This window comes from Mauremys mutica, chromosome 7 (genome assembly GCF_020497125.1).
Source record: "Mauremys mutica isolate MM-2020 ecotype Southern chromosome 7, ASM2049712v1, whole genome shotgun sequence".
Taxonomy (NCBI): domain Eukaryota; kingdom Metazoa; phylum Chordata; order Testudines; family Geoemydidae; genus Mauremys; species Mauremys mutica.
In genome coordinates this window covers 1,807,582-1,832,188 of record NC_059078.1, presented here as the reverse complement: position 1 = coordinate 1,832,188, position 24,607 = coordinate 1,807,582, and the positions used below count along the sequence as shown (strand labels likewise).

Below are 24,607 nucleotides of genomic sequence, written 5' to 3'. Positions count from 1 at the left end.
ATCTTGGAATGCTCCAATCCACATAAGAAGTCTACTTGAGGACATTCAAGGTAGCATGTAAACAATGGATGCTACCTGTAAAAACTGTGAGTCATGCATGGACATGTGACTTGCCCAGGTGACTCCTAAACTCCATCTTGGAGCTGGACTTTGCATAGGAGTGAGGAGGGGGTCTCCACCCACAAGAGAAAGTCTATTTAAACCCCTGGGAGACCCCTCCATTTTGTCTTCAGCTGGCTAAAGAGAGAGCATCTCCACCCCCCAGGATACTTGGAAGAAACTGGAACAAAGGGCAGTGACTGCAAGGAGTGTGAGTGATTGCTGGACCCAGCCTAAAAGGAGATTAGTCTGCAAAAGGGAGCATTCTGGAACCGATGAGGATTTTATCTGTATTCAGTTTGATTAGACATAGATTTGCACATTTTATTTTATTTTGCTTGGTGACTTACTTTGTTCTGTCTGTTACTACTTGGAACCACTTAACTCCTACTTTCTGTATGTAATAAAATCACTTTTTACTTATTAATTAACTCAGAGTACGTAATAATACCTGGGGGAGCAAACAACTGTGCATATCTCTCTATCAGTGTTATAGAGGGTGAACAATTTATGAGTTTACCTTGCATAAGCTTTATACAGGGTAAAACGGGTTTATTTGGATTTAGACCCCATTGGGAGTTGGGCATCTGAGTGTTAAAGGCAGGAACACTTCTGTTAGCTGCTTTCAGGTAAACCTGCAGCTTTGGGGCAAGTAATTCAGACCCTGGGTCTGTGCTGGAGCAGACGGGAGTGTCTGGCTCAGCAAGACAGGGTGCTGGGGTCCTGAGCTGGCAGGGAAAGCAGGGGTAGAAGCAGTCTGGGCACATCAGATGGCAGCTTCCAGGAGTTTCTGTGATCCAACCTGTCACAGCTGCAAATGCTAGTTTATAAACAGTGCGTTTAAAAAGTCTATTAAAATTGTGCTGTATTAATCAAATAATTGGCATTGCTGATGGCTGCTGTAAAAAGGATCTACTGTAATAGAAATCAGAAGTTAGGAATTGTTGAAAACTGATAAGGGAAGTAAAGGGACACAAGGAGAAATCTATAGCCAACAGAGTTAAGGACAAGAAGAAGGGGACTTTTAAAAATATATTAGGAACAAAAAGAATCCTGACTCTGATTATTGGTCCATTGCTAGATGGAAATGGTAGAATTGTCAATAATGCAGAAAAACATAAGTGTTCAGTAAATATTTCTGTTCTGTATTTGGGGGAAAAAACAGAAAATATACTCTCATATGGTGACAGCACTCTCCACTCCACTAGTATCTCTGGAGGATGTTAAACAGACGCTGCTAGAATTAGACTTTTTAAATCAGCAGGTCCAGATAACTTGCATCCAAGTGTTTGAAAAGAGCTGGCTGATGAGCTTGCTGGACAGTTAATGCTGATTTTCTGTAAGTCCTGGAGCACTGGGGAAGTTCCAGATCATTGGAAGAAAGCTAATGGTGTAACAATTTTTAAAAAGAGTAAATGGGATGACCTGGGTAATTATAGGCCTGTCAGCCTGACATCGATCCCGGGAAAGATAGTGGAGAGGCTGATACGGGACTTAATTAATAAAGTATTAAAGGAGGGTAGTAATTAACGCAAAACGACATGGGTTTATGGAAAATAGATCCTGTCAAACTAACCTGATTTTTTGATGAGATTACAAGTTTGGCAGATAAAGGTAATAGTGTTGGTGTAACATACTTAGACTTCTGTACAGCGTTTGACTTGATACTGCGCAACATTTTGATTAAAAAAACAGAACGATATTAAAAGTTAACATGACACATTAAATGGATTAAAAACTGGATAACCGATAGGTCTCAAAATGTAACTGTAAACAGGAAATTGTCATTAAGCATGTGTTTCCAGTGGGGTCCTGAAGGGACCAGTTCTTGGCCCTATACTATTTAACATTTTTATCAATGACCTGGAATATAAAATTATAACTGATTAATTTTGCAGATGACAGAAAAATTGGGGGAGTGGTAAATAATGATGAGGACAAATCAGCAATTCAGCACAATCTGGATTACTTGGTAAACTGGGCACAAGCAAACAATGTGTTTTAATATGGCTAAATATATACATCTAGGAACAAAGAATGTAGGTCACACTTACAGAAGGGGGACTCTATCCTTTGAGGCAGTGACTCTGAAAAAGGTTGGGGGGGGGTCATGATGGATTCTCGTGGTGGAACGTGAGCTCCCAAAGTGACACTGTGGCCAAAACAGCATAAGCAGTCCTGGGATGCATAAAGAAGGGAATGTCAAATAGGAGTTGAGAGGTTATTTTACCTCTCTTTTTGGCATTAGTGTGACTGGTCATGGAATATTGTGTCCAGTTCCGGTGCCCACAATTCAAGAAGGAAGTTGATAAATTGGGCAGGGTTCAGAGAAGAGCCACAAGAATGATTAAAGGATTAGAACACATACCTTATAGTGGTAGACTCTAAGAACTCAATATATTTAACTTAAAGAGAAGGTTAAGGGGTGACTTGATCAATGTAGCCACTAGGTAGTAGCGTTTGACCAAATGAGATTAAGCTTGCCCAATATCTGCAGGGGTTGTTCACCTCATATTTTTGTATCAGAAATATTTAGCTTTCTTGAGAACTTCTTCTCAGCAGGCTAAGGGACGAATAGTACAAACACGTAGGGACAAAATCAGAAAAGCTAAGGCACAGAATGAGTTCCACCTAGCAAGGGCCATAAAAGACAATAAAAGATGTTTTTAAAATATATAGGAAAATATGAACGAATGATGATGTCTCCTACTTGGTGGGGAAGCAGAGCCAATCAATGATCACATCAAGAGAGCTCAGGTGTTTAATACCTATTTTGCTTCACTCTTCACTTTAAAGGTTAAATGGTGACCAGGTACTCAGCACAGTTATATTAACAAGGGGAAAGGAACACAAACCAAGATAGGGACAAAACACATTAAAGACTATTTACATAAGTTAGATGTATATTTAAGATGGCAGGGCCTGATTAAATTCATCCTAGAGTATTTAAGGAACTACTGAAGGAGTCACAGTTAGGGAGTCACTTTGAGAACTCATGGAGGATGGGTGAGGTCCCAGAGGATTAGAGAAAGGAAAACAGCACCTATCTTTGAGAAGGGGGACAAAGGAGCATAGACCAGTCAGCCTAACTTTGATACCTCGAAAGATGAACAAATAATGAAGCAGTCAGTTTGTAAGCACTTAAAGCATAAAAGGGTTATAAGAAATAGCCAACATGAATTTGTCAAGAACAAATCATGCCAAACCAACCTAATTTCCTTCTTGGACAGGGTTACTGGCCTAGCGGGGGACACAGCAGCAATGATATACCTTGATTTTACTAAGTGTTTTGACACAGTCCTGCATGATATTCTCATGAGCAAACTAGGGAAATTTGGTCTAGATGAAATTATTATAAGGTGGGTGCATAATTGGTTGAAAACTCATACTCCTGTAAGAGTAGTTATCAATGGCTTACTGTCAAAGTGAGAAGGCATATCTTGTGGAGTCCCACCGGGGTCTGATACTATCTTCATTAATGACTTGGATAATGGAGTGGAGAGTATACTTATAACATTTGAAGATGACATCAGACTGGGAGGGGTTGCAAGCACTTTGGAGAACAGGGTTAGAATTTACAAAACTTGAAAATTAGAAAATTGGTCTAAAATCCACAAGATGAAATTCAGTAAAGACAAATGCAAAGCACTACACATAGGAAGAAATAACTACAACATGGGGAATAATTGACTAGGTGGTAGTACTGCTAAAGAGGATCTGGGGGTTATAGTGGATCACAAACTGAATGAGTCAACAATGTGATGCAGTTGTGAAAAAGGCTGATATCATTCTGGGGTATATTAACAGGAATGTCATATATAAATATGGGAGAGAGTTATCCCACTCTACTCGGCACTGGTGAGGCCTCAGCTGGAGAAGTAAATATTGTATCCAGTTGTAGGTGCCATGCTGTAGGAAAGATATGGATACATTTGAGAGAGCCCAGAAAAGAGCAACAAAAATAATAAAAGGTTTAGAAAACCTGACCTATGAGGAATAGTTAAAAAACTGGATGTTTAGTCTGGAGAAAAGACGACAGAGGGGGGACCTGATAATCTTCAAATATGTTAAGAGCTGTTATAAAGAGGACAGTGTTAATTTGGTCCTTCATGTCCACTGAAGGTCAGACAAGAAGTAATGGGGTTTGTGACCATACATCCCATATTAGTCAGAGAGATGCTTATGGTATGAATATGGCACAACTAAGATACGTTTTATGCAAGATGGGTCATGTGAGGTATCTTTGGAAAGATTATGATTTACTGAATGTGATTATCCAATTTGTATGCATGTATCATTTCTGCATCTGAAGTTTAAAATATTGACTATGTAATAATTACAACTGTGTTTTCACCTGGGGAACGCCCACCAGACAGTATGCAAACAGCCTGGATGGGCCATTAGGAAGGACAATAGGACTTTGAAGATGCTAATCTCCCTCTTGACTGAGAAGTTTCCTGGGATGCTGCTTTAACACTGCAGGGTCAGGTGATCGTGTCACCTGGTACTGGACATCAGTTTGGACTCCTGGTATTTTTCTACTGGAAGGGGGTGGGGGACAAACTAGGAAACAAAGAATTCCCGCCATACGTAAATCCTATTTAAGGCTGGGAAGGGGGTTCTTCTTGGTTCTTCTCCACTGTCTCCCTGCCCAAGAAGGAAGACTGCTGAAAACACCTGAAGAAACAAAGGAACTAAGCTGGGGGCAAGGCCTGAGCCCTGGCGAGAAAGGGCAGCCAGTGAAACAAATACCTGGAGATTCAAGCTGCAAGCAGCGCAGTTTACCTTCAAGAAACTCTGCAACCTGCATAAAACAACACTTAGGGTAAGAATTTGCTAATATTAACCAGTTAATTGAGTGTAATAAGCTTAGTTTGCGTGTTTTGTTTTAGTTGCTCAGCGATCTGCTTTGTTCTGTTTGCTATCCCTTATAATCACTTAACATCTACCTTTTATAGTTAATAAACTTATTTTTTGTTTATTCTAAAACCCAGTTTGTGCAATTCAGGATGGGGGGGGGGGAGTAGCTGTGCATATCTTCCTCCACACTGAGGGAGGGAGTGAATTTCATGAGCTTACACTGTATAGATCTCTATATAGCACAAGACCATATAATTTTGGGTTTACACTCTGGAAGGTGTGTGCACCTCTGTGCTGGGCAGTTCCCCAAGCTGAGTCCTCCCACACAGACTCTGTGCGATTCTATAGCTGGGTGAGTCCCTACCTGTGTGTGTGTGTGTGCGCAGCAGGACAGGGCGAGGGAGCCCAGGCTGGTGGAACGGGCAGGCTCAGTGGGACCCCAATACATCAGGTGGCATCCCGGAAGGGGGTCCAACCCATCACAGGGTTAATTTACAGCAAGGGAGATTTAGGTTAGATATTGGGGAAATCCTTCTAACTATAAGGGTAGTTAAACCCGGGATATGTTGTGGAATCCCTGTCATTGGAGATTTTTTGAACAGGTTAGACAAACACCTGTCATGGATGGTCTAGGTTTACTTGGTCCTGCCTCTGTGCAGGGGGCTGTGCTTGATGATGTCTCAAGGTAATGAGGGCCTAGCTGAGCATTTTAGGTATGCTGGCAGAGCAAGAGCCAGGTCTTAGAGAGGTGATGATGGAAACAGTAGTAAGATCTGGGCACAGCTCAGAGCAGGGGTTCTCAATCTTTCTTTCTGAGCGCCCTTCCCCCCCACCCCCAACATGCTATAAAAACTCCACAGCCCACCTGTGCCACAACAACTGGTTTTCTGCATATAAAAGCCTGGGCTGGCGTTAGGGGGTAGCAAGCCGGGCAATTGCCTGGGGCCCCCATGAAGTTACATTGCTCAGGCTTCAGCTCCGGGTGGCAGAGTTCAGGGCCCCAGGCTTCAGCCCCATGTGGTGGGGCTTCGGCTTTCTGCCCTGGGCCCCAGCGAGTGTAATGCTGCCCTGCTTGGCAGCTCCCCTGAAACCTGCTCGCTGCCCCTCAGAGGTCCCCAGACTCCTGGTTGAGAGCCACTGGCTTTGAGTATTGGTGTAGGCAGATGGCTGAGTCAGGGATGACACTCAATGTGTGGCCCTGAGTGACAGAAAGGACGGTGATGTTAGCAGCGAGAGAAGACAAGAAGTTCAGTCTTGGCCAAAGGAAAGAGAAAATGGGGTCACTGGAGGAGAAGAGCGAGTGAGAAACACCTAATGAAAAGCATGAGGAAAACAGAGTTTTGGGGGACAAGGTGAAAATGAAGTCACAGCAAAATCTTGCTGATCTTTTCTTTGTAATAGCTGGTTACATCTTGTGTGAAGAGGCAGAAGACACAGGAGCAAAGGATGATTTCAGGAAGGCATCAGAGGTTAGGAATGAGTGTGGGAATGTGGGTTTGAGAGTCAGTGAGGGAGGAGAAGGGCTTCTGTTTGACCAGGAGGAAGGCAGAATTGAAAGAGGGGAGTATGCATGTTAATGAGTCTCTCTCCAGAAGCATTCAGTGGCACAGGAGCAAGATAAATCAGATGTTGGGAGTAAGTACTCTTCACTGCTTTGCAAGAGACCTAGATTTGATTACTGATCTTAGTCTCTGACTCTTGCTGAGATGGGCTTGCAGTGCTGTGGAGGTAGCTAAAGGCTCCTGAGTGGAAGAGAGTGAGAGTCATTCCTGTGGTTTAGTAAGTAGCTGAGAGCTGAAGCGAGGTGCTTGAGACAGTGCTACTTCAGAGTGATGAAGATATGGTAAAGAGAAAAGCATAGAGCAGGCAAAGGGATCGTGGGAAAATAACCATAATTATGGCTAGACAAATCAACTTCATTTCAGCTAAAAGGTAACTGGAATAAAAAGTCATTTTATTCACGTTTTCTAATGAGCTCCATGTGCAGGTGGTTCATTTTACATTTTTTAGCCTGTTTTGTTACGGAAATTAACTAGATCCCCACACTACTCCCAGGTTAGCTTATCAGAATCTTTCCTTTCCTTTATGAACTGCAAACAAAAAGAAGTCAATCTTCTCAGTGTGCACTGAGATTTCACGAACACGCTGGTGCGTAATAGCTTATCAATCATATAATCAAGGTCATAATGCACAGTCAACCTTTACTGATAGTTGCTGAGGAGCCCTGTGTACTATACTACAAACTTCAAAGGCTTCTATGGTATTACAGTCATTTTATGACGTGAAGCACAGCAGATGAGTAACGCAGAGCACTATGAAGGTAGACCTTACACAAATACTGTAGAGAAAAGGACAATATAGGAAACTCTGATTTCTAAAAGTCACATTTAACAAGCTAACCCAGAAACAAAAGCAGCAGTATTGTCTATCAGCCCAAAAGGTGGGAACAACTCTCTAAGTTGTGCCTACCCTGGGACCTCTTCCACAGTAATGCGAAGCAGGGACCATGAACATCAGGAAAGCTACAGTTTGTCCTTGGCAAGGTGAACAAATCTTTTGGTGTCTTTTCCTACAACCTCAGTGAGCACTTCAGATTACTTGACAGGCTAACGAGAAAGAGAACCACAACTGTTCCCCTGAGAGAGAGGAAGATGCTAAGAAGTTAACATTCTTGCCTCCCCAGTCCTAGATGGGTGGGGCTGCTCTCCTAATATAAAATACCTGCATTCGTTACCTTCTCTTTATCCCTCGGCAGTATGAAAAAAACAGACTAACTAGCAAAAGCTTTACATTGTAGCCCCTCTGAAGTGATCAAATGACCCTCCCTAATCGATCTGGAGTTATGATTTATTGACGGATTGTTTTAGGGAAGTGCACAATGAACTCTGGGTTGAAATAATCAATCATGATAAAATAGCTATTTGCATACAGACACGCAATGGGAAAAAGTAACGGCTGACGGACGTGGTGCATTAATTAGTGTTTAACACTTGATGCACCTGAGAATAATGTTCCACACTTACCAGTCCCCAAAGGGCTCCTTCTGTTGTGGCAACAATGGTAGCAGCTCTAGGAGTGTTGTACATCAACGCCAGTTCCCCAAAACTGCCGTGATTGTCGTAACGGCCGACACAACGAGGCTGGCTGTCTCGTGTTACAAAGATATCGTACAATCCCCTGGGAAAAAGGAAAAAATACTGTTCATTAGACCAAATTACAGCACTGCTAATAAAACAGTGCTTTCAAGAGTTGGCTCAAATACAAATTATGCAAACGTTTTCCCAGTACAGAAATTAGTTTTCCTATCTCTGATCTGTGTACAAAGAGCACATGCTCTGCCCAGTTTGCCATTATCTGATTATAGGCTATTTCTATGTAAGATGCCTTCAAAGCACCTCCCCCTTCACAATGCATTTTAACTCCTTGAAGCTTCCCTTTGACAGTCTTGATCAGGGCTCCCTGCTTTCTTCTGAAATTATTACTTGGGCTTCCTGACTTTGCTATTGTAGAACTGATGAATAAAATTGTTTTTCATTGTTCACTTTATTAATGTAACTTCATAAGTAAAGTTTTATGAATGAAAACATTCATTCATAAAATCGGTTACCCCAATAAGTGGCTAATTGACAATTAAGATGCTTGTTAAGAGCCATAGCTGTTCAGCCAGTTGCCCTTGTAAGTTTCACGTCAATCCACTTCCTGCTTAAATCACTGAGACTTGCACTGTTTCAGTATTGTAACTTCTGTTCACTGTTTGCCATTCACTACACTTGTCTACTTCTGTTCACTGTTTGCCATATTGTAAATTCAAACTCCATTTTACAAACGCTTACTCCATTTTGTAAGCTTGCTGCAACCTTCACTTTTGCAAAACCCTGCTGTAATCTTATTAGTTGAGATGTGTGAATGAGGTATGTATGGATGATGGAATCAACCTCCAGCACCAGCCTGTCCTGATGAAATAGAGTTCAAACACCAAGGGCTGAAGATGCGGACAACAGCCCTAACAAAGTAAGAAGAGTCCACCCTAAAAAGAAAAGAACAAAGGTACAATAGAAGGAAGATCAAAGCCAGGTCCGAGGCTGAAAGTCATGTCTGCAATTGACGGGTGCTCAATCACACCGAACCCAGAGGCAACGTGACACAGCAAGACCTATAGACTCCGGATTCAAACTAAAGCCTACGAAAAGGATGGGTGAGATGGAAGACTTTGGAGGGTAATGTTCTGCTACCAACATGGGAGCGCAGACCCAGCCCTTCCTTGTGCTCAGCTTTCCAGGCCAGTTAGCCGCCACAAGCTATGAAACCAAGCTGCAAACTCAAGCCACAGACTCAAGCTATGTTCAGGACTGGTAACTTTACAGCAGCTGCAGAACATCTGATGGATGTGTGTGTGTGGATATGTGTATATACATAGGTATTAGATATTAGTTATTAGTCATAAATCAAATTGTGTTATCATAATAAATGTGGCATCTTTGTCTTGCCCCCTACAACGATCCTGTGTAGTTTTGTCTGCGTAACACTATGCCTAGCAGATGTCACTGGGTTTAGGAGCTTTTTCAGTTAGGTTAACTGCTGCTAGTTCTGATGTTTGAGGTGCCTGGCTCTTTAAAAGACATTTGGTCAAACTATATTTGGGAGTGGGGGAAAGAAGGGGTATGAATGTGTCTCCTTCAGTTAAGCTGAGAAGATGCACCAAGAGGGCTTTTGCTGCATTGGACGGGTATTCCAAGTACTAGGGCAGTCCAAATGAGTTTCTCTGGTTATTCCATTTACAATAAGAGAATCACAGAAATGTAGAGCTGGAAAAGACCTTAAGAAGTTGTCATGGTTTTCAGGGGTGTAATCCAGACCAGTGAGGGATTTATCACCTCTTACCCTGTAACCTTGAGTGGCTCACAATGACTTACTACTGGGACACTCACAGCAACAAATATGCAGGTCACACCCTGAATGCCTATGCGCTATGCAACCAGCCCTGGGTCAGCAACTTTGACCCAGCAGCCTATCTACAGACCCCCAGCCCCACTCTGACTTCCACCAGCCTTGATTACAACTAGCAAGGTGATCCCAACACACTCCCTATCCTGAATTTTCCCCAAACCCTGTGCTCTGCAATCACCAGCCTTCTCCTGGACAGTTCAGAGAAATAATAAGGTTTATCTGTTCCTTTAAAGAGGCAAAAGCACATTACAGCTTATTAACTTAACTGGAGTATATAAACTCTTCCCTGCAAACTCAGCACTGAGTTGGTTTATAGTAAAAATAAACAAATTTATTAACAATAGGACAAAGTGATGTGCTGCAAAGTAAAAGGAATACTGTTAGAAACTGCTACAGGCAAATAAAAGTGAAAATGCATCTAAACGTCTAAAACTTTATCTAGGAAGCTACAGGCTTTGTTCAAGATGGTTTCTCTTACCAGTCTCCCTAGCCATGGCTGACTTTCCCTCAGTGAGAACCTTCCACAGAAGTACAAGATGCTAGCTTCCCTTGTTTTCATAAGTGAAAGATCTTTGCCTTTGCGGGTTTCTCACCTATAGCCAGTTTCCAGAGACTTCATCCCCTCCTGGGTTGAAGGATCCATCTTTCTCAGCTGCAAGAGCTCTAGCCTCTTGTGCCTGTTTAGTGATGGATAACTTAGGGATGTTCTCTGCCCTCCCTTTATAGTCTAATAAACCTTTTGTCATAAACAGATAGTTAAGGGTTAATGTCTCTTTTACCTGTAAAGGGTTAAGAAGCTCAGTAAACCTGGCTGACACCTGACCAGAGGACCAATAAGGGGACAAGATACTTTCAAATCTTGGTGGAGGGAAGTCTTTGTTTTGTGTTCTTTGTTTTGGGGGTTGTTCGTTCTCGGGGACTGAGAGGGACCAGACGTCAATCCAGGCTCTCCAAATCTTTCTGAATCAGTCTCATGTTTCAAATTTGTAAGTACCTAGTCAGGAAGGCGTGTTAGTCTTATGTTTGTTTTCTCAACCCGTAAATGTTTCTTTTGCTGGAAGGATTTTTAGCTCTGTTTGCTGTAACTTTGAACCTGAGGCTAGAGGGGGTTTCTCTGGCTATATAAATCTAAGTACCCTGGTAATGCATTTTCCATCCTGATTTTACAGAGATAATTTTTACCTTTTCTTTTTCTTTAATTAAAAGCTCTCTTTTTAAGAACCTGATTGATTTTTCTTTGTTTTAAGATCCAGGGAATTGGGTCTGAACTCACCAGGGATTGGTGGGGGGAAAAAGGAGGGGGGATGGTTAATTTCTCTTTGTTTTAAGATCCAAGGAGTTTTGGATCTGTGTGAAGCCTCTCAAGGCAACTTGTGTTAAGATCTAAGGGATTTGGATCTGTGTTCCCCAGGGAAGGTTTTGGGGGGACAGGGAGTGTGCCAGACACTAACTTCTGGCTGGTGGCAGTGTTACCAGGTCTAAGCTGGGAATTAAGCTTAGAAGGGTCCATGCAGGTCCCCACATCTGTACCCTAAAGTGCAGAGTGGGGGAGGAAACCTTGACACCTTTGAAAAGCATCTCTCTCAAAGTTCATAGACCCTGCAGTTCCTCCCTTCCTGTGGGCTTCTCATTCCCCATCTGATTTCTATGTAAAGGGGCTTCCGTTGTTTTAGTCACACCTTGCTTAATTACTCTGGAGACAGGGAGATAGCTATAACGTTCCCTCCTGTCTGGGAGAGACCTGTTTCTCCCTTTGTTTGGGTCACAGATTGAAAAGCATAATATTAAGGAGTATTCATAATTCCCTATGTAGTGTTAATAAATACAATTCACAACTATACTGATCACCAGTGTGTGTCATAGGCTTTCATAAAAGACCTTGCTCAACACACTTTTATCATACAGTAATATTGTATGCAATCAGTAGATTCTCTCTCTTCCTGGGTATAGACGCCATGCTGTCTCCTCCCCCAGTTGTTAGCTTGCTAGTTTAGGTTACCTAATATGTAAACAGACCTTCATTCTCTCTGCCTGATGACCAGACTGGTCAGAGAAGCAAACATTTCTTTGTCTAGGGCAGACTGTTTACCAATTTTCACTGACATTCCTGATTTAAACACATTTTAGTCATAATTCTAGCATATATCCATAATGTTTAATACACACCACATACATATATCATGCAAGAATACTGAGTTGGGGTACACTGAATTTGTCAGGCCAGCTGAAACTCATTACATGATACCCAGGAGCCCCCTACCCTCTGGCCCTGGGATGCTCTTAGGGTCACACCTCCCCCATTACAATGCTGCAGGAGGGTTAGCTACTGGCTGACCCAGAGGCAGAAGGTTAGAGCCCTCTTTCCTGGACAATGCATCTGCCACTGAATTTTCCTTCCCTGTGGAAGAAACCTGTTTTCTCACCTTTGTCTGTTTACAGTCTCCAGGACATATCATCAGAGTATCCATAATTTCACATACAGAGTTGTTACAAAAACATTTCAGTGACATTAATGACCAGTGTGTTATTAGATTTGAAATGATATATTACCTGTCACCTTTTAAAGAAATATCATGACACAGTGTGTATGTCAGGCCTGACAAGAGTTTCTAACAGAGTAGTGAACCTCAAATGGGCCTCTGATACAGAGGTCATCTACTCCATTCCGCTGTGCTGAGGCGGGACCAAGTATACCTAGAGTCCCATATGCATTAGCAGACGCTGCACTGCCACCAAGCCAACCAACTGTCAGGGATGGTCGATGGCAGTACCTCTGAATCATACCTACCTTCATGAAAAGACGAAGATTTCCTACATTTTAATGTTATAAGGGAAGTATCTGAGTAGGAACGATGCATCTGAGGAATACCCTAATAGAGTCATTCCTTGGAACAGACATTAGTCAAGGAGAATTTATGAAAGATGTAATCTCTAGAGGAAAAACAGCCAATTAATCTGTTCATGAAAGAGAACCCCAGAAAAACCACCACATCAAGGTTTTTATATAGACTTAATGTTGGGTGCAAAGCTATAATCTTGAACAGCAAACTGGAGAGAATATTATTTACCTCCCATAGGGTGTCAACTGCCACCTAGAAATAAGAGAATTGTCAGAAATAGCAGCAAGTGGAACTCTTTAATAAATATATTTAGGAACAAATAGAGTCCACTAAGTTAAGTCCTAGTTGGCAGCATCAGTCAAGCAGCAGTTAGGAGTGATGACTGCATACCCTGGCATTGGATATGAGTTATCTTTGAACTCTGCTATTTCTAAAACAAGCACTGGGTGCAGCTCTGTGCCAACACCACTTGCAGATAGCTCCACCATATTGATGCTTCCTGCACAGACACCGCAACTCAGGCCTGGGCTACACTAGCGGGGGGGGGAGGGGGGTTCCAACTAAGATATGCAACTTCAGCTATGCTATTCGTGCAGCTGAAGTCGAAGTATCTTAGTTCGACTTTCCTGGCCGTCCTCACGGCGGCGAGTCGCCTGCCACGGCGCCCCTGTTGACTCCGCTTACTCCTCCTGCTGAGGTGGAGTACAGGTGTCTATTAGCAGATCGATTTATCGTGTCCAGACAAGACACGATAAATCGATCCCTGATACATCAAACACTACCCGCCGATCCGGCGGGTAATATAGACATACCCTCAGAAACTATAGTGTACCAGGTGTGGGAAAGCTTTGCAACAAACCCACAAGTTGGCATTCCTGCCTCAAAGCCTTTCAGACCGAAAGATTAAATTTAGTTTGCTGGGTCAATTCCAACTATGTCTGAGTCAGGCTTGTGAACATTTCAGGAGATACCCCAAAGCAATCCAAGAATTACCAGTCTCAGTTGAGGCCTCAGCTGAAGCACTCTCCTTTCATCCAGAAAGCTAAGGTTGAAGCCAGAAGAACAGGGAAATAGCCTACTATGTCTACAAAGGACTTTGACCCTTGGAACCATATTACTTAATTATATATGGAATACAGACAAGAGAAAACACAATTTCAGTAAGCTAACAGAAGGCCACTCTAGCAGTGAACAGTGAACTACCAATGCCACATGCAGTTAACAGAGACACTATGAACAATAAGCCTATAAGGGAAGCATAAGGGCATCAACAGAGGATAGGTGTAAGGACTCCCAAAAGAAAGCAAACACCAATATTGATAGGAGCAATAGTCAGATGGGTGATACAGTTAGTGCAAGGACTATACCTAATCCAGCTAGGAAATTGGGCAAGGTCAGACAAACAACAAATGTTTGTACACTAATGCAAGGGCCTGGGCAATAAAATGGAGGAGCTAGAACTGCCAGTATACGACATGAAACTGAATATTATAGGGATAGCAGCAATCAGATGAATAGCAGCTCCATAGCAGGAGAGGATGCAGCCTGAAACCCACTTAAGTTTCTGGGTAGACACTGATGTTTACTTGGCTATGTCTGCAATAGATACAGATAGTCTCTGAGACTCTAAAAGGTTTAGTTCTATCCAAATAAGGTGCTAATGCTCTCCTAACATCCAACGTGTGATGGGCAGCATCCTCTGTAGTCTGATGGGGTTTAGTGTGGAAAACTGGCAGATGAATAGCCTGACTGATATGGAAGTTGAAGATGACTTTGGGTAGGAACCCAGGTATGGTTGGAGGGATACTTTATCTTTGAAGAAGATAGCGTAAGAGACAGGATTCACCATCAAATCACCTAACTCACCAAGTCTTCAAGCATAGTTAACTGCACCGCTAGAAAGGCAGTTTTCAAACCCAACAAATATTATTATTAAGGATACAAGAGCAAACTATCCCAATGCACAGGAAAGATAAGAAGTACGGTAACAAAGCACCCTAGCTTAACCAATAGATCTTCAATAACCAGAAATTCAAAAAGCAGAAACTAGATCAAATTATAAATGATGAATATATATAAAAAAAAACAACACAAGCATGTAGGGACAAAATTAGAAAGGCCAAGGCACAAAATGAGATTAAACTAGCTAGGGACATAAAGGATAACCAGAAAACACAAATACATTAGAAGCAAGAGGAAGATTAATGACAGAGGAGGCCCATTACTCAATAAGGACGAAAAGACAATAACAGAAAACGCAGCTGTGGCCGAAGTGTTAAATAAATTTGTTTCAGTTTTCACCAAAAGGTTAGCAGTGATTGGACCACTAACATAGTGAACACCAGTGCAAATGAGGTAGAATCTGAGGCTAAAATAGGGAAAGAACAAGTTAAGAATTACTTAGACAAGTTAGATGTCTTCAAGTCAGCAGAGCCTGATGAAATACATCAAGAATACTTAAGGAACAGAAGATGAATCTCTGAGCCATTAGTGATTATCTTTCGGCATTCATGGAGGACGGGAGAGATCCCAGAGGGCAAGAAAAGGGTAAATATAGTACCTATTTATAAAAAGGGGAATATGGTCTATAATTCCCTGGGTTGTCCAATCAGCTTAATTTTGGTACTTGGAAAGATAATGGAGCAAATAATCAAACAATCAATTTGTAAGTATCTAGAAGACAATAAGGTGATAAATAACAGTCAACATGGATTTGTCAAGAATAAATCATGTCAGACCAAACTAAAATCCTTCTTTGTGAATGGGAGGGAAGAATTAAATGTGATATATCTCAAATTTAGAAAGGCTTTTGATACTGTCTTACATGTCATTCTCATAAGCAAACTAGGGAAAAGGTACCCTAGATGAACCTACCATATACAGTGGGTGCACAATTGGTAATTATCAGTGGTTCACAGAGTCAAACTGGAAGGGCATATCAACTGGGGTCCTGCAGAGCTCTGTCTTGGGCTCAGTGCAAGTCAATATCTTCACAAATAATTAAGATTATGGCACAGAGAGTATTCTTGTAAAGTTTGCAGAAGACACCAAACTGGGAGCTTTGGAGGACAGGATTAGAATTCCAAATGATCTTGACAAACTGAAGAAATGGTGTGAAATAAATAGGATGAAATTCAATAGGGACAAATGCAAAGTACTACACATAGGAAGGAATAATCAACTGCACAAATATAAAATAGGAAATGACTGCCTAGGAAGGAGTACCGCAGAAAGGATCTGGGGGTTATAATGGATCACAAACTAAATATGAGTCAACAATGTAATACTATTGCAAAAAGAGTGAATATCGTTCTGGGATTTGTTGGCAGGAGTTTTGTAAACAAGACAAGAAAAGTAATTCTTCCACTCTACCCAAAAACTGATAAGGCCTCAGCTGGAGTACTGTGTCCAGTTCTGGGCACCCTACTTTGGGAATGATGTGGACAGCAACAAAAATGATTAAAGATCTAGAAAACATGACCTATGAGAAAAAATTGGGTTTGTTTAGTCTGGAGAGGAGAAGACTGAGGGGGTGGGAAACATGATAACAGTCTTCAAGTACATAAAAGGTTGTTTTAAGGAGGAGGATGATAAATTGTTCTCCTTATCCATTGAGGACAGGACAAGGACAAAAAATAATGGGCTTAAATTGCAGCAAGAGAGATTTAGATTAGACATTAGGAACTGTATGGGTAGTGAAGCACGGGAAGAAATTACCAAGGAAGGTTGTGGAATCTGCGTCATTCAAGATTTTTAAGAACAGGTTAGACAAACACCTGTCAGAGACAGTCTAGATAATATTTAGTCTTGCTTCAGTGCAGTGAACTGGACTAGATGACCTACTAAGGTCCCTTCCAGTCCTATATTTCTGTAATTCTAAGCAGTTAGTGGTTCAAAGGGAGGTTTCATCGGAGAATTAAGAACTAAATTCAAATCCCAAGCTGTGGTGGGTTCTCGGCCATTTGGGAAGAGATTTGATAAACTTTGATGAATCTGGAAGTTGCAGGATGAGCAAATGCCAAGAAATCTTCCACAGGAGAATGAAATCCTGTAATGGCCATCATGTGGACTTTAATGGAGCTCAAAAACAGACCTCCTTTCTTCAGAATAAAAAAAAGTCTTCTAGAACCTCCGAAATGGGAGAGCTGACAGGAAACAGAGGAAAGTAAGTGCACAGACTTTCTGAAGGTAAATTTTCTGTGTGGATTCCCTTCTGCTGTTGATTAGGACTTCTTTAACCTTTCTGGAACAGGAGAGTTCTAACTGAGAGCTGCCTAGGTACCAAGCCTTGAACCACAGAGTGTTCAGGTGGAGGTGACAAATGTTCCCCAAGTCCTGAGTGAGAAGACTGGGCATCAGAAGGAGATTGATGGCCAGCCAGGAGGAGAGGTGAAGCAGATGAGCTCCCCCTCCAAGGAGGAACGCGGCCAAAACTACTGTGACAGTGGGAGGAAGATGGTTGAAGGGAACCCTGAGCAAACCTTCTCCGGACTCTTCAGTCAGTTGAGGGATACTACTACACAGCTGGGAATAGCGAGCTACTTGTTCAGACTGTGTATAAAAACTGTCCTGGGCAGGCTTGTAAGCAGTGCAGATAAGCCTATTTGGAAGGAGCATGAGGAGCTGCAGGCATGATCTCACAGCGACCTGTGGTCTCAACTGGACTTGTGCAATTAAGTATGTCAGACTGAGAAATCTGTTCTCAGGTAGGTTTTGGATGTCGAGGCATCAAAAGTGGCCCCTTTGAACGTTATCAACTGTCAAGGTAAGAGGGAGGACTTTGCAGTATTGAGCTGATGGAGTGCTTGAGGAAGAGAAACTCAGCCTTCTTTACTATGGTTTGTACTTCAATGTAGGAACGCACCTGGGGAAGTCAAATTTGAGATAAGGAAAGACTACTACTCCCCCTGGTGAAGCTGTGCGGTCACTACCACTATAATTTTTGTAAACACTCAGAGGGTGGCAGAGAGTCTGAAAGGAAGGAGTCCCTGACCTACATGAATCGTTGGAATCTCTTATGAGAGAGGCGTATCACGACATGAAAATATGCATCTTGATGGTCAAGGGCTGTGAAACAGTTTCCCAGATCCACACATGGAATAATAGCTGCGATTGTGACCATCTTGAATTTTTGTACTTTGATGAAGGTATTCAGCATCCTGAAATCTAGAATTGACCTCTACCCGCCCTTCTTTTTTGGGAATCAGGAAGAATTTGGAATAAAATCCCCTTCCTCTGTATTGAGTGGGAACTAGTGTCACGGCTCCTGTGCAAAGGAGGGAGAGACTCTCTTACACAAGTATTGCAAGGCAGTTAAGGAACTGGCTAAAAGGGAGATGACAATGGGCTGTGCTGAAAGAAAAACTTTCAGGTTTGAGGGAGATTGTAACAGAGTTCACCAAGGATTGGTCCTGGGACCAATCTTATTTAATATTTTAATTAATGACCTTGATACAAAACGTAGAAGTGTGATAATGGAATCTGCTGATGATACAATTTGGGAGACACTGTCAATACAAAGGAGGATAGGATTATTATGCAGAAAGAATTGGATGACCCTGAGAACTGGCGTAACAGAAATGGGATGAAATTTATTAGCATGTAGTGCAAGATCATGCATTTAGAGACTAAAAAGAAAATTTTCTGCTATAAGCTGGGGGGAGGGAGGCTCATCAGTTGGAAATGACAGAGGAGAAAAACCTGGATTGATTAATTGATCGCTAGAGGACTAGGAGCCACCAATGTAATGTCACTGGGAAAAAAACAAATGTGATCCTACGATACATTGGGTGAAGTATTTCCAGTAGAGAAAAGGAAGTACTATGCCATTATGCAAGCACTGCTAATACCTAATCTGAAATATTGTGTATAATTCTAGTCATCCACATTTAGGAAAGATGAACTCAAACTAGAACAGGTGCAGAGAAGGGTTATTTACATAGAACATAAGAACGGCCGTACTGGATCAGACCGAAGGTCCATCTAGCCCAGTATCCTGTCTGCCGACAGTGGCCAATACCAGGTGCCCCAGAGGGAGTGAACCTAACAGGTAATGATCAAGTGATCTCTCTCCTGCCATCCATCTCCACCCTCTGACAAACAGAGGCTAGGGACACCATTCCTTACCCATCCTGGCTAATAGCCATTAATGGACAACCTCCACAAATTTATCCAGTTCTTTTTTAAACGCTGTTAGAGTCCTAGCCTTCACAACCTCCTCAGGCAAGGAGTTCCACTGGATGATCAGGGGAACGGAGAGCCTATCTTCCAAGAGGAAAGTAAAAGACTGTGGCTTGTTTGGCCTAACAAAATGAAAGCTGAGAGAGGAAAGGATCTGATTGCGCTCTATAAATACATCGGGGAGAAGAGCTATTTAAGCTAAAGTACAATGCTGGCACAAGAACAAACGGGTAAAACTGGCCATGAATAAATTTAAGATGGAAATTAGAAGAAGGATTCTAACCGTCAGAGGAATGAGGATCTGGAACAGCCTTCCAATAGGAGTAGTAGGGGCAAATACTCAAACTAGTTTTAAGAAGGAGCTTGATAAATCTGTGAATGGGAAAATATGCCAGGGTTGCCTGCAATAGCAGGGGGCTAGACTCGATGACCCAGACAGTCTCTTCCAGTCCCAGTCCTATATTCCTAATTCACCCTGCATCCAGGGAACCTCAAAGAGTCATCTTAGTGCCTCTGAAGCAAAGTGGACTCAAAAATCCAAGCCTCAAAGGCATTGATGGTGGAATTTACTGCTCTACACCAGAGCCAGAAGGCTTTCAGAAAGGCCTGTGCCTAACATCTCCAAGCAGGTGGAGAGCTGAAATCTGCCACAACAGTTACAGTTCAAATAAGGAGCTGCTTTGTTGACCATGATCAGAAAGGAACTGTAAGGAAAGGTTCTCAAGAACATTAGGGCACCAGCAATTGCTCTGTGTACAAGACACACCTACTGATGGCTTAAAGAGCTAAAATCTTTAGAAAATAAAGGAATTTCCACCTAACTCAAACCAGAAGTGCGTGACCCAAGAGTAGAAATCCAGTCAATGTGGTATCTTTAGGGAAATACGCTTTTGGACATGGAAAATAGATACAATAAAAGAATATAGATAATGTTAGATGTTCAAAGATGATGATTTGTGGAACAAACAGTACAGCAGACACTGCTGAGCCTGCATTTCCAAGTCAGGTCTCAACTGTCATACAATACTACCCTAGCAGGCTTGATTCACTTATTCTCAATATATTGTCTTTTTGACCTGCATAGTTTTGCCCACAGTTGTGACAGCAGTAAAGTACCAACTACCGTCATACCATCTGGGGGGAAAAAAAATAGGAATTTGGCTGAATTTACTAGGTTACCAGAAGCTAACGTAAAAGTGCTTTGTAAACTCCCTAAAAATACCATAAATGACAATCCAAAGGAAATGCACTGTCTTAAGGAATTGCTTTGAAATCTTTAGTGCCATTATTTGAAAGCGGAGCATCTGATAATTACATGAATCAACATCTGTGGCTGAATCAAGATCCTGTTCCCACAACCACTTATCCTTACATTATTCATGATTATTCTTATTAACATCACAGTTTATAGGAGCCACAAATGTATATTCTTCATATCTGCAGAAGAATTAAGTAGGTGTTCATCAACAGAACTGTCACTAGGAGATGCTTATAAGAAGAAACACTGATAAAGGTATTCAGAGAAACTCTGGTGTATTATAAAAAGGTAAAAAAAATATATATTTTATACATATGAAAGGGAGAATCTCTTAATTACACAGATATATAGAACCCATTGATCTGCAAGAGAATAGATAGACTGAGTGACTAACAACTGGGTACCTTAAAATAGCTACCTAGTACAGAAGATTAGGCCAAATAATAGAGGAAAGATGTTTATAAAAATCCCTAATGCCAGTGAATGAAAAAACTAAGAAAAACAAAAGCTGTATGAGGTACTAAGTCTATAGGAATTCCCTACTATTTCCAGAATGATTGAAATGGAACAGAAATTATGAGTTCTAGATTTTTAATCTCCATAGAACTCATATAAGTCAATGGTTCATTTTCCTACCTCTCAACGACATAAAAGTTGTCTCCATCATCTCCTTGGTCAATGACGTGTTCCTGAGGTTTCACTTTCCTCTCAAACATGGCGTCGAGAACCTGAGACAGCTGCTCCTGGAAGGTTAAAAAACCCGCATTAACATTATTCATTGGAAAAAGACTGGTTCATTCAACTTTTGTTCTGGCAGTGAGTAGTAAGGCACATGGATTTTCATATCCTGAATAGGAATATTTGGGTTATTTTAATATTTGGACATTAAACAGCTTTCAATTTTATTTTAATATTTAGTATCTCAAGGGTTTGCTTGCATTGCATTTTCTGACAAAAATGCTGATTTGTAGTTCAAGCCTGAACAGCTTAATCCACTGCTATGGGTTCAATGCCAAAGATTCTCAGCAAGTGTAAACATATAACGCTCCTTTGATAGAGACATGCTGATCTACATCAGCTGAAGATATGGTTCACTAAATCTATGTCTACATAACAGTGCCATATTTAACCATCACAGTCTCTATCACTGTGCCATTTAAGGGCCTTATATGAATGCTGAACTTCTTTCCTATATTTGCAAAAACAGTAGTAGTACTTGTGGCACCTTAGAGACTAACTATATTTGTTATCCTTAAAACCACTGACAATTGACTTTCACTGTAATTGCCGTCCACTATCAGATACGCTAACTTTAACATTTAAACCACAACAGATTCAAAAAATGCAACTCATGAACACCCCTAATCCAGTGTTTATGCTGCTTAATGCATTTTAAAATTTACTACACTAGTTTTACAATATGACTCATTACAGCAGTATCTGTAAGCACCACTATATTAGAAGTGCTGTCTAACTTTTCACCAGAAATCTTATTTTCTCATCTTAAACTCGCCTAGTATTTAAACTGAGAAGACAGTCTCAGCTTGAAAGCTGTTTGTTTTAACCACGTATTTAAAGTATGTGTGTCTAAATAACAGAAGTCAGAAAAATGTAAGCATTGTGGCTATAAATACTTTAACTCCTAAAGCTCAATGGTGCCTTATTTTGGGGGGTGGGAAGCAGAGGCTTTAAAAAAAATCTTCAAGTTTGTTGATAATGTGAACACGTATGGTTGGATCCTGAAATCTCAAATGTAAACAGCCATAGGAGGTTAAAATACTGTGCATGCTCACCAACTCCTTTTTAATAAGAATTACTAGCATAGCTGATGCACATGCCCAATACATTACAGCATTTTAAGATTCTACAAAGAATCCTGTGGCACCTTATAGACTAACAGATGTTTTGCAGCATGAGCTTTCGTGGGTGAATACCCACTTCGTCAGATGCAAGAGTGGAAATTTCCAGGGGCAGGTAAATATAAGCAAGCAAGAAGCAAGCTAGAGATAACGAGGTTAGGTCAATCAGGGAGGATGAAGCCCTGTTCTAACAGTTGAGGTGTGAAAACTAAGGGAGGAGAAACTGGTTCTGTAGTTGGCAAGCCATTCACAGTCTTTGTTTAATCCTAAACTGATGGTATCAAATTTGCAGATGAACTGAAGCTCAGCAGTTTCTCTCTGAAGTCTGGTCCTGAAGTTTTTTTTGCTGGAGGATGGCCACCTTAAGATCTGCTATTGTGTGGTCAGGGAGGTTGAAGTGTTCTCCTACAGGTTTTTGTATATTGCCATTCCTAATATCTGATTTGTGTCCATTTATCCTTTTCCTTATAGACTGTCCAGTTTGGCCGATGTACATAGCAGAAGGGCATTGCTGGCATATGATGGCATATATTACATTGGTGGATGTGCAGGTGAATGAACCGGTGATGGTGTGGCTGATCTGGTTAGATCCTGTGATGGTGTTGCTGGTGTAGATATGTGGGCAGAGTTGGCATCGAGGTTTGTTGCATGGATTGGTTCCTGAGCTAGAGTTACTATGGTGCGGATTTGCAGTTACTGGTGAGAATATGCTTCAGGTTGGCAGGTTGTCTGTGGGCAAGGACTGGCCTGCCACCCAAGGCCACAGCACAACTGGTTGCTGAGCTCTGTGCCTTTATCCTCACACACAACTATTTCAAATTTGATGACAATATATATCTCCAGATCAGTGGCACCGCTATGGGCACCCGCATGGCCCCACAATATGCCAATATTTTTATGGCCGACCTGGAACAACACTTCCTCAGCTCCCGTCCACTCACACCCCTTCTCTACCTACGCTACATTGATGACATCTTCATCATCTGGACCCATGGGAAGGAGAATCTGGAAAAATTCCACCACGATTTCAACAGCTTCCACCCCTCCATCAACCTCAGCCTGGACCAATCTACACGGGAGGTCCACTTCCTAGACACCACGGTGCAAATAAGTGATGGTCACATTAACACCACCCTATACCGAAAACCTACCGACCGCTATGCCTACCTTCATGCCTCCAGCTTCCATCCCAGACACACCACAAGATCCATTGTCTACAGCCAAGCACTGAGGTACAAACGTATCTGCTCTAACCCCGCAGACAGAGACCAACACCTAGAAAATCTCCACCAAGCATTCTCAAAACTACAGTACCCGCACGAGGAAATAAGGAAACAGATCAACAGAGCCAGACGTGTACCCAGAAGCGTCCTACTGCAAGACAAACCCAAGAAAGAAACCAACAGGACTCCACTGGCCATCACATACAGTCCCCAGCTAAAGCCCCTCCAACGCATCATCAGGGATCTACAACCCATCCTGGAGAATGATCCCACACTTTCACAGGCCTTGGGTGGCAGGCCAGTCCTCGCCCACAGACAACCTGCCAACCTGAAGCATATTCTCACCAGTAACTGCACACCGCACCATAGTAACTCTAGCTCAGGAACCAATCCATGCAACAAACCTCGATGCCAACTCTGCCCACATATCTACACCAGCAACACCATCACAGGACCTAACCAGATCAGCCACACCATCACCGGTTCATTCACCTGCACATCCACCAATGTAATATATGCCATCATATGCCAGCAATGCCCTTCTGCTATGTACATCGGCCAAACTGGACAGTCTATAAGGAAAAGGATAAATGGACACAAATCAGATATTAGGAATGGCAATATACAAAAACCTGTTGGAGAACACTTCAACCTCCCTGGCCACACAATAGCAGATCTTAAGGTGGCCATCCTCCAGCAAAAAAACTTTAGGACCAGACTTCAAAGAGAAACTGCTGAGCTTCAGTTCATCTGCAAATTTGACATCATCAGTTTAGGATTAAACAAAGACTGTGAATGGCTTGCCAACTACAGAACCAGTTTCTCCTCCCTTGGTTTTCACACCTCAACTGTTAGAACAGGGCTTCATCCTCCCTGATTGACCTAACCTCGTTATCTCTAGCTTGCTTCTTGCTTGCTTATATTTACCTGCCCCTGGAAATTTCCACTCTTGCATCCGACGAAGTGGGTATTCACCCACGAAAGCTCATGCTGCAAAACGTCTGTTAGTCTATAAGGTGCCACAGGATTCTTTGCTGCTTTTACAGAACTAGACTAACACGGCTACCTCTCTGATACATAAGATTCTACAAACTCACTCACAAGATAGTGTAACACAACTGCATTAGTGAAACTATCACTTTTTTTTGCAGGATTCTCTCCCATGACAGAACTCATATTTTGTTCCCCCATGGCTTTAGATGTGGAGACATAATGCAATTAGTTTTCCACAGGCAAGAGTGTTCAGAAATGCAGCATATTAAGGACTTTTGCTAGAAACCTGGATTGGTTTTACTCCAAAATTTACTCTGATTCTTGCAAGAAGTGATCCAAAGGATACTG

The 24,607-nt window shown here is 41.9% G+C and overlaps 1 protein-coding gene across 1 annotated transcript in view; it reads right to left on the bottom strand.

Annotated features, from left to right (window-relative positions):
• Positions 1-24,607, bottom strand: part of PRKAR2A (protein kinase cAMP-dependent type II regulatory subunit alpha) — a 122,186-nt gene that overhangs the window by 10,869 nt on the left and 86,710 nt on the right. The window contains exons 5-6 of the mRNA XM_045025865.1: positions 20,821-20,927; positions 7,983-8,136 (exon numbers count right to left, since the gene is read on the bottom strand). Of these exons, the coding sequence (XP_044881800.1) occupies positions 7,983-8,136; positions 20,821-20,927 (261 nt within the window). The remainder of the gene's footprint in view (positions 1-7,982; positions 8,137-20,820; positions 20,928-24,607) is intronic.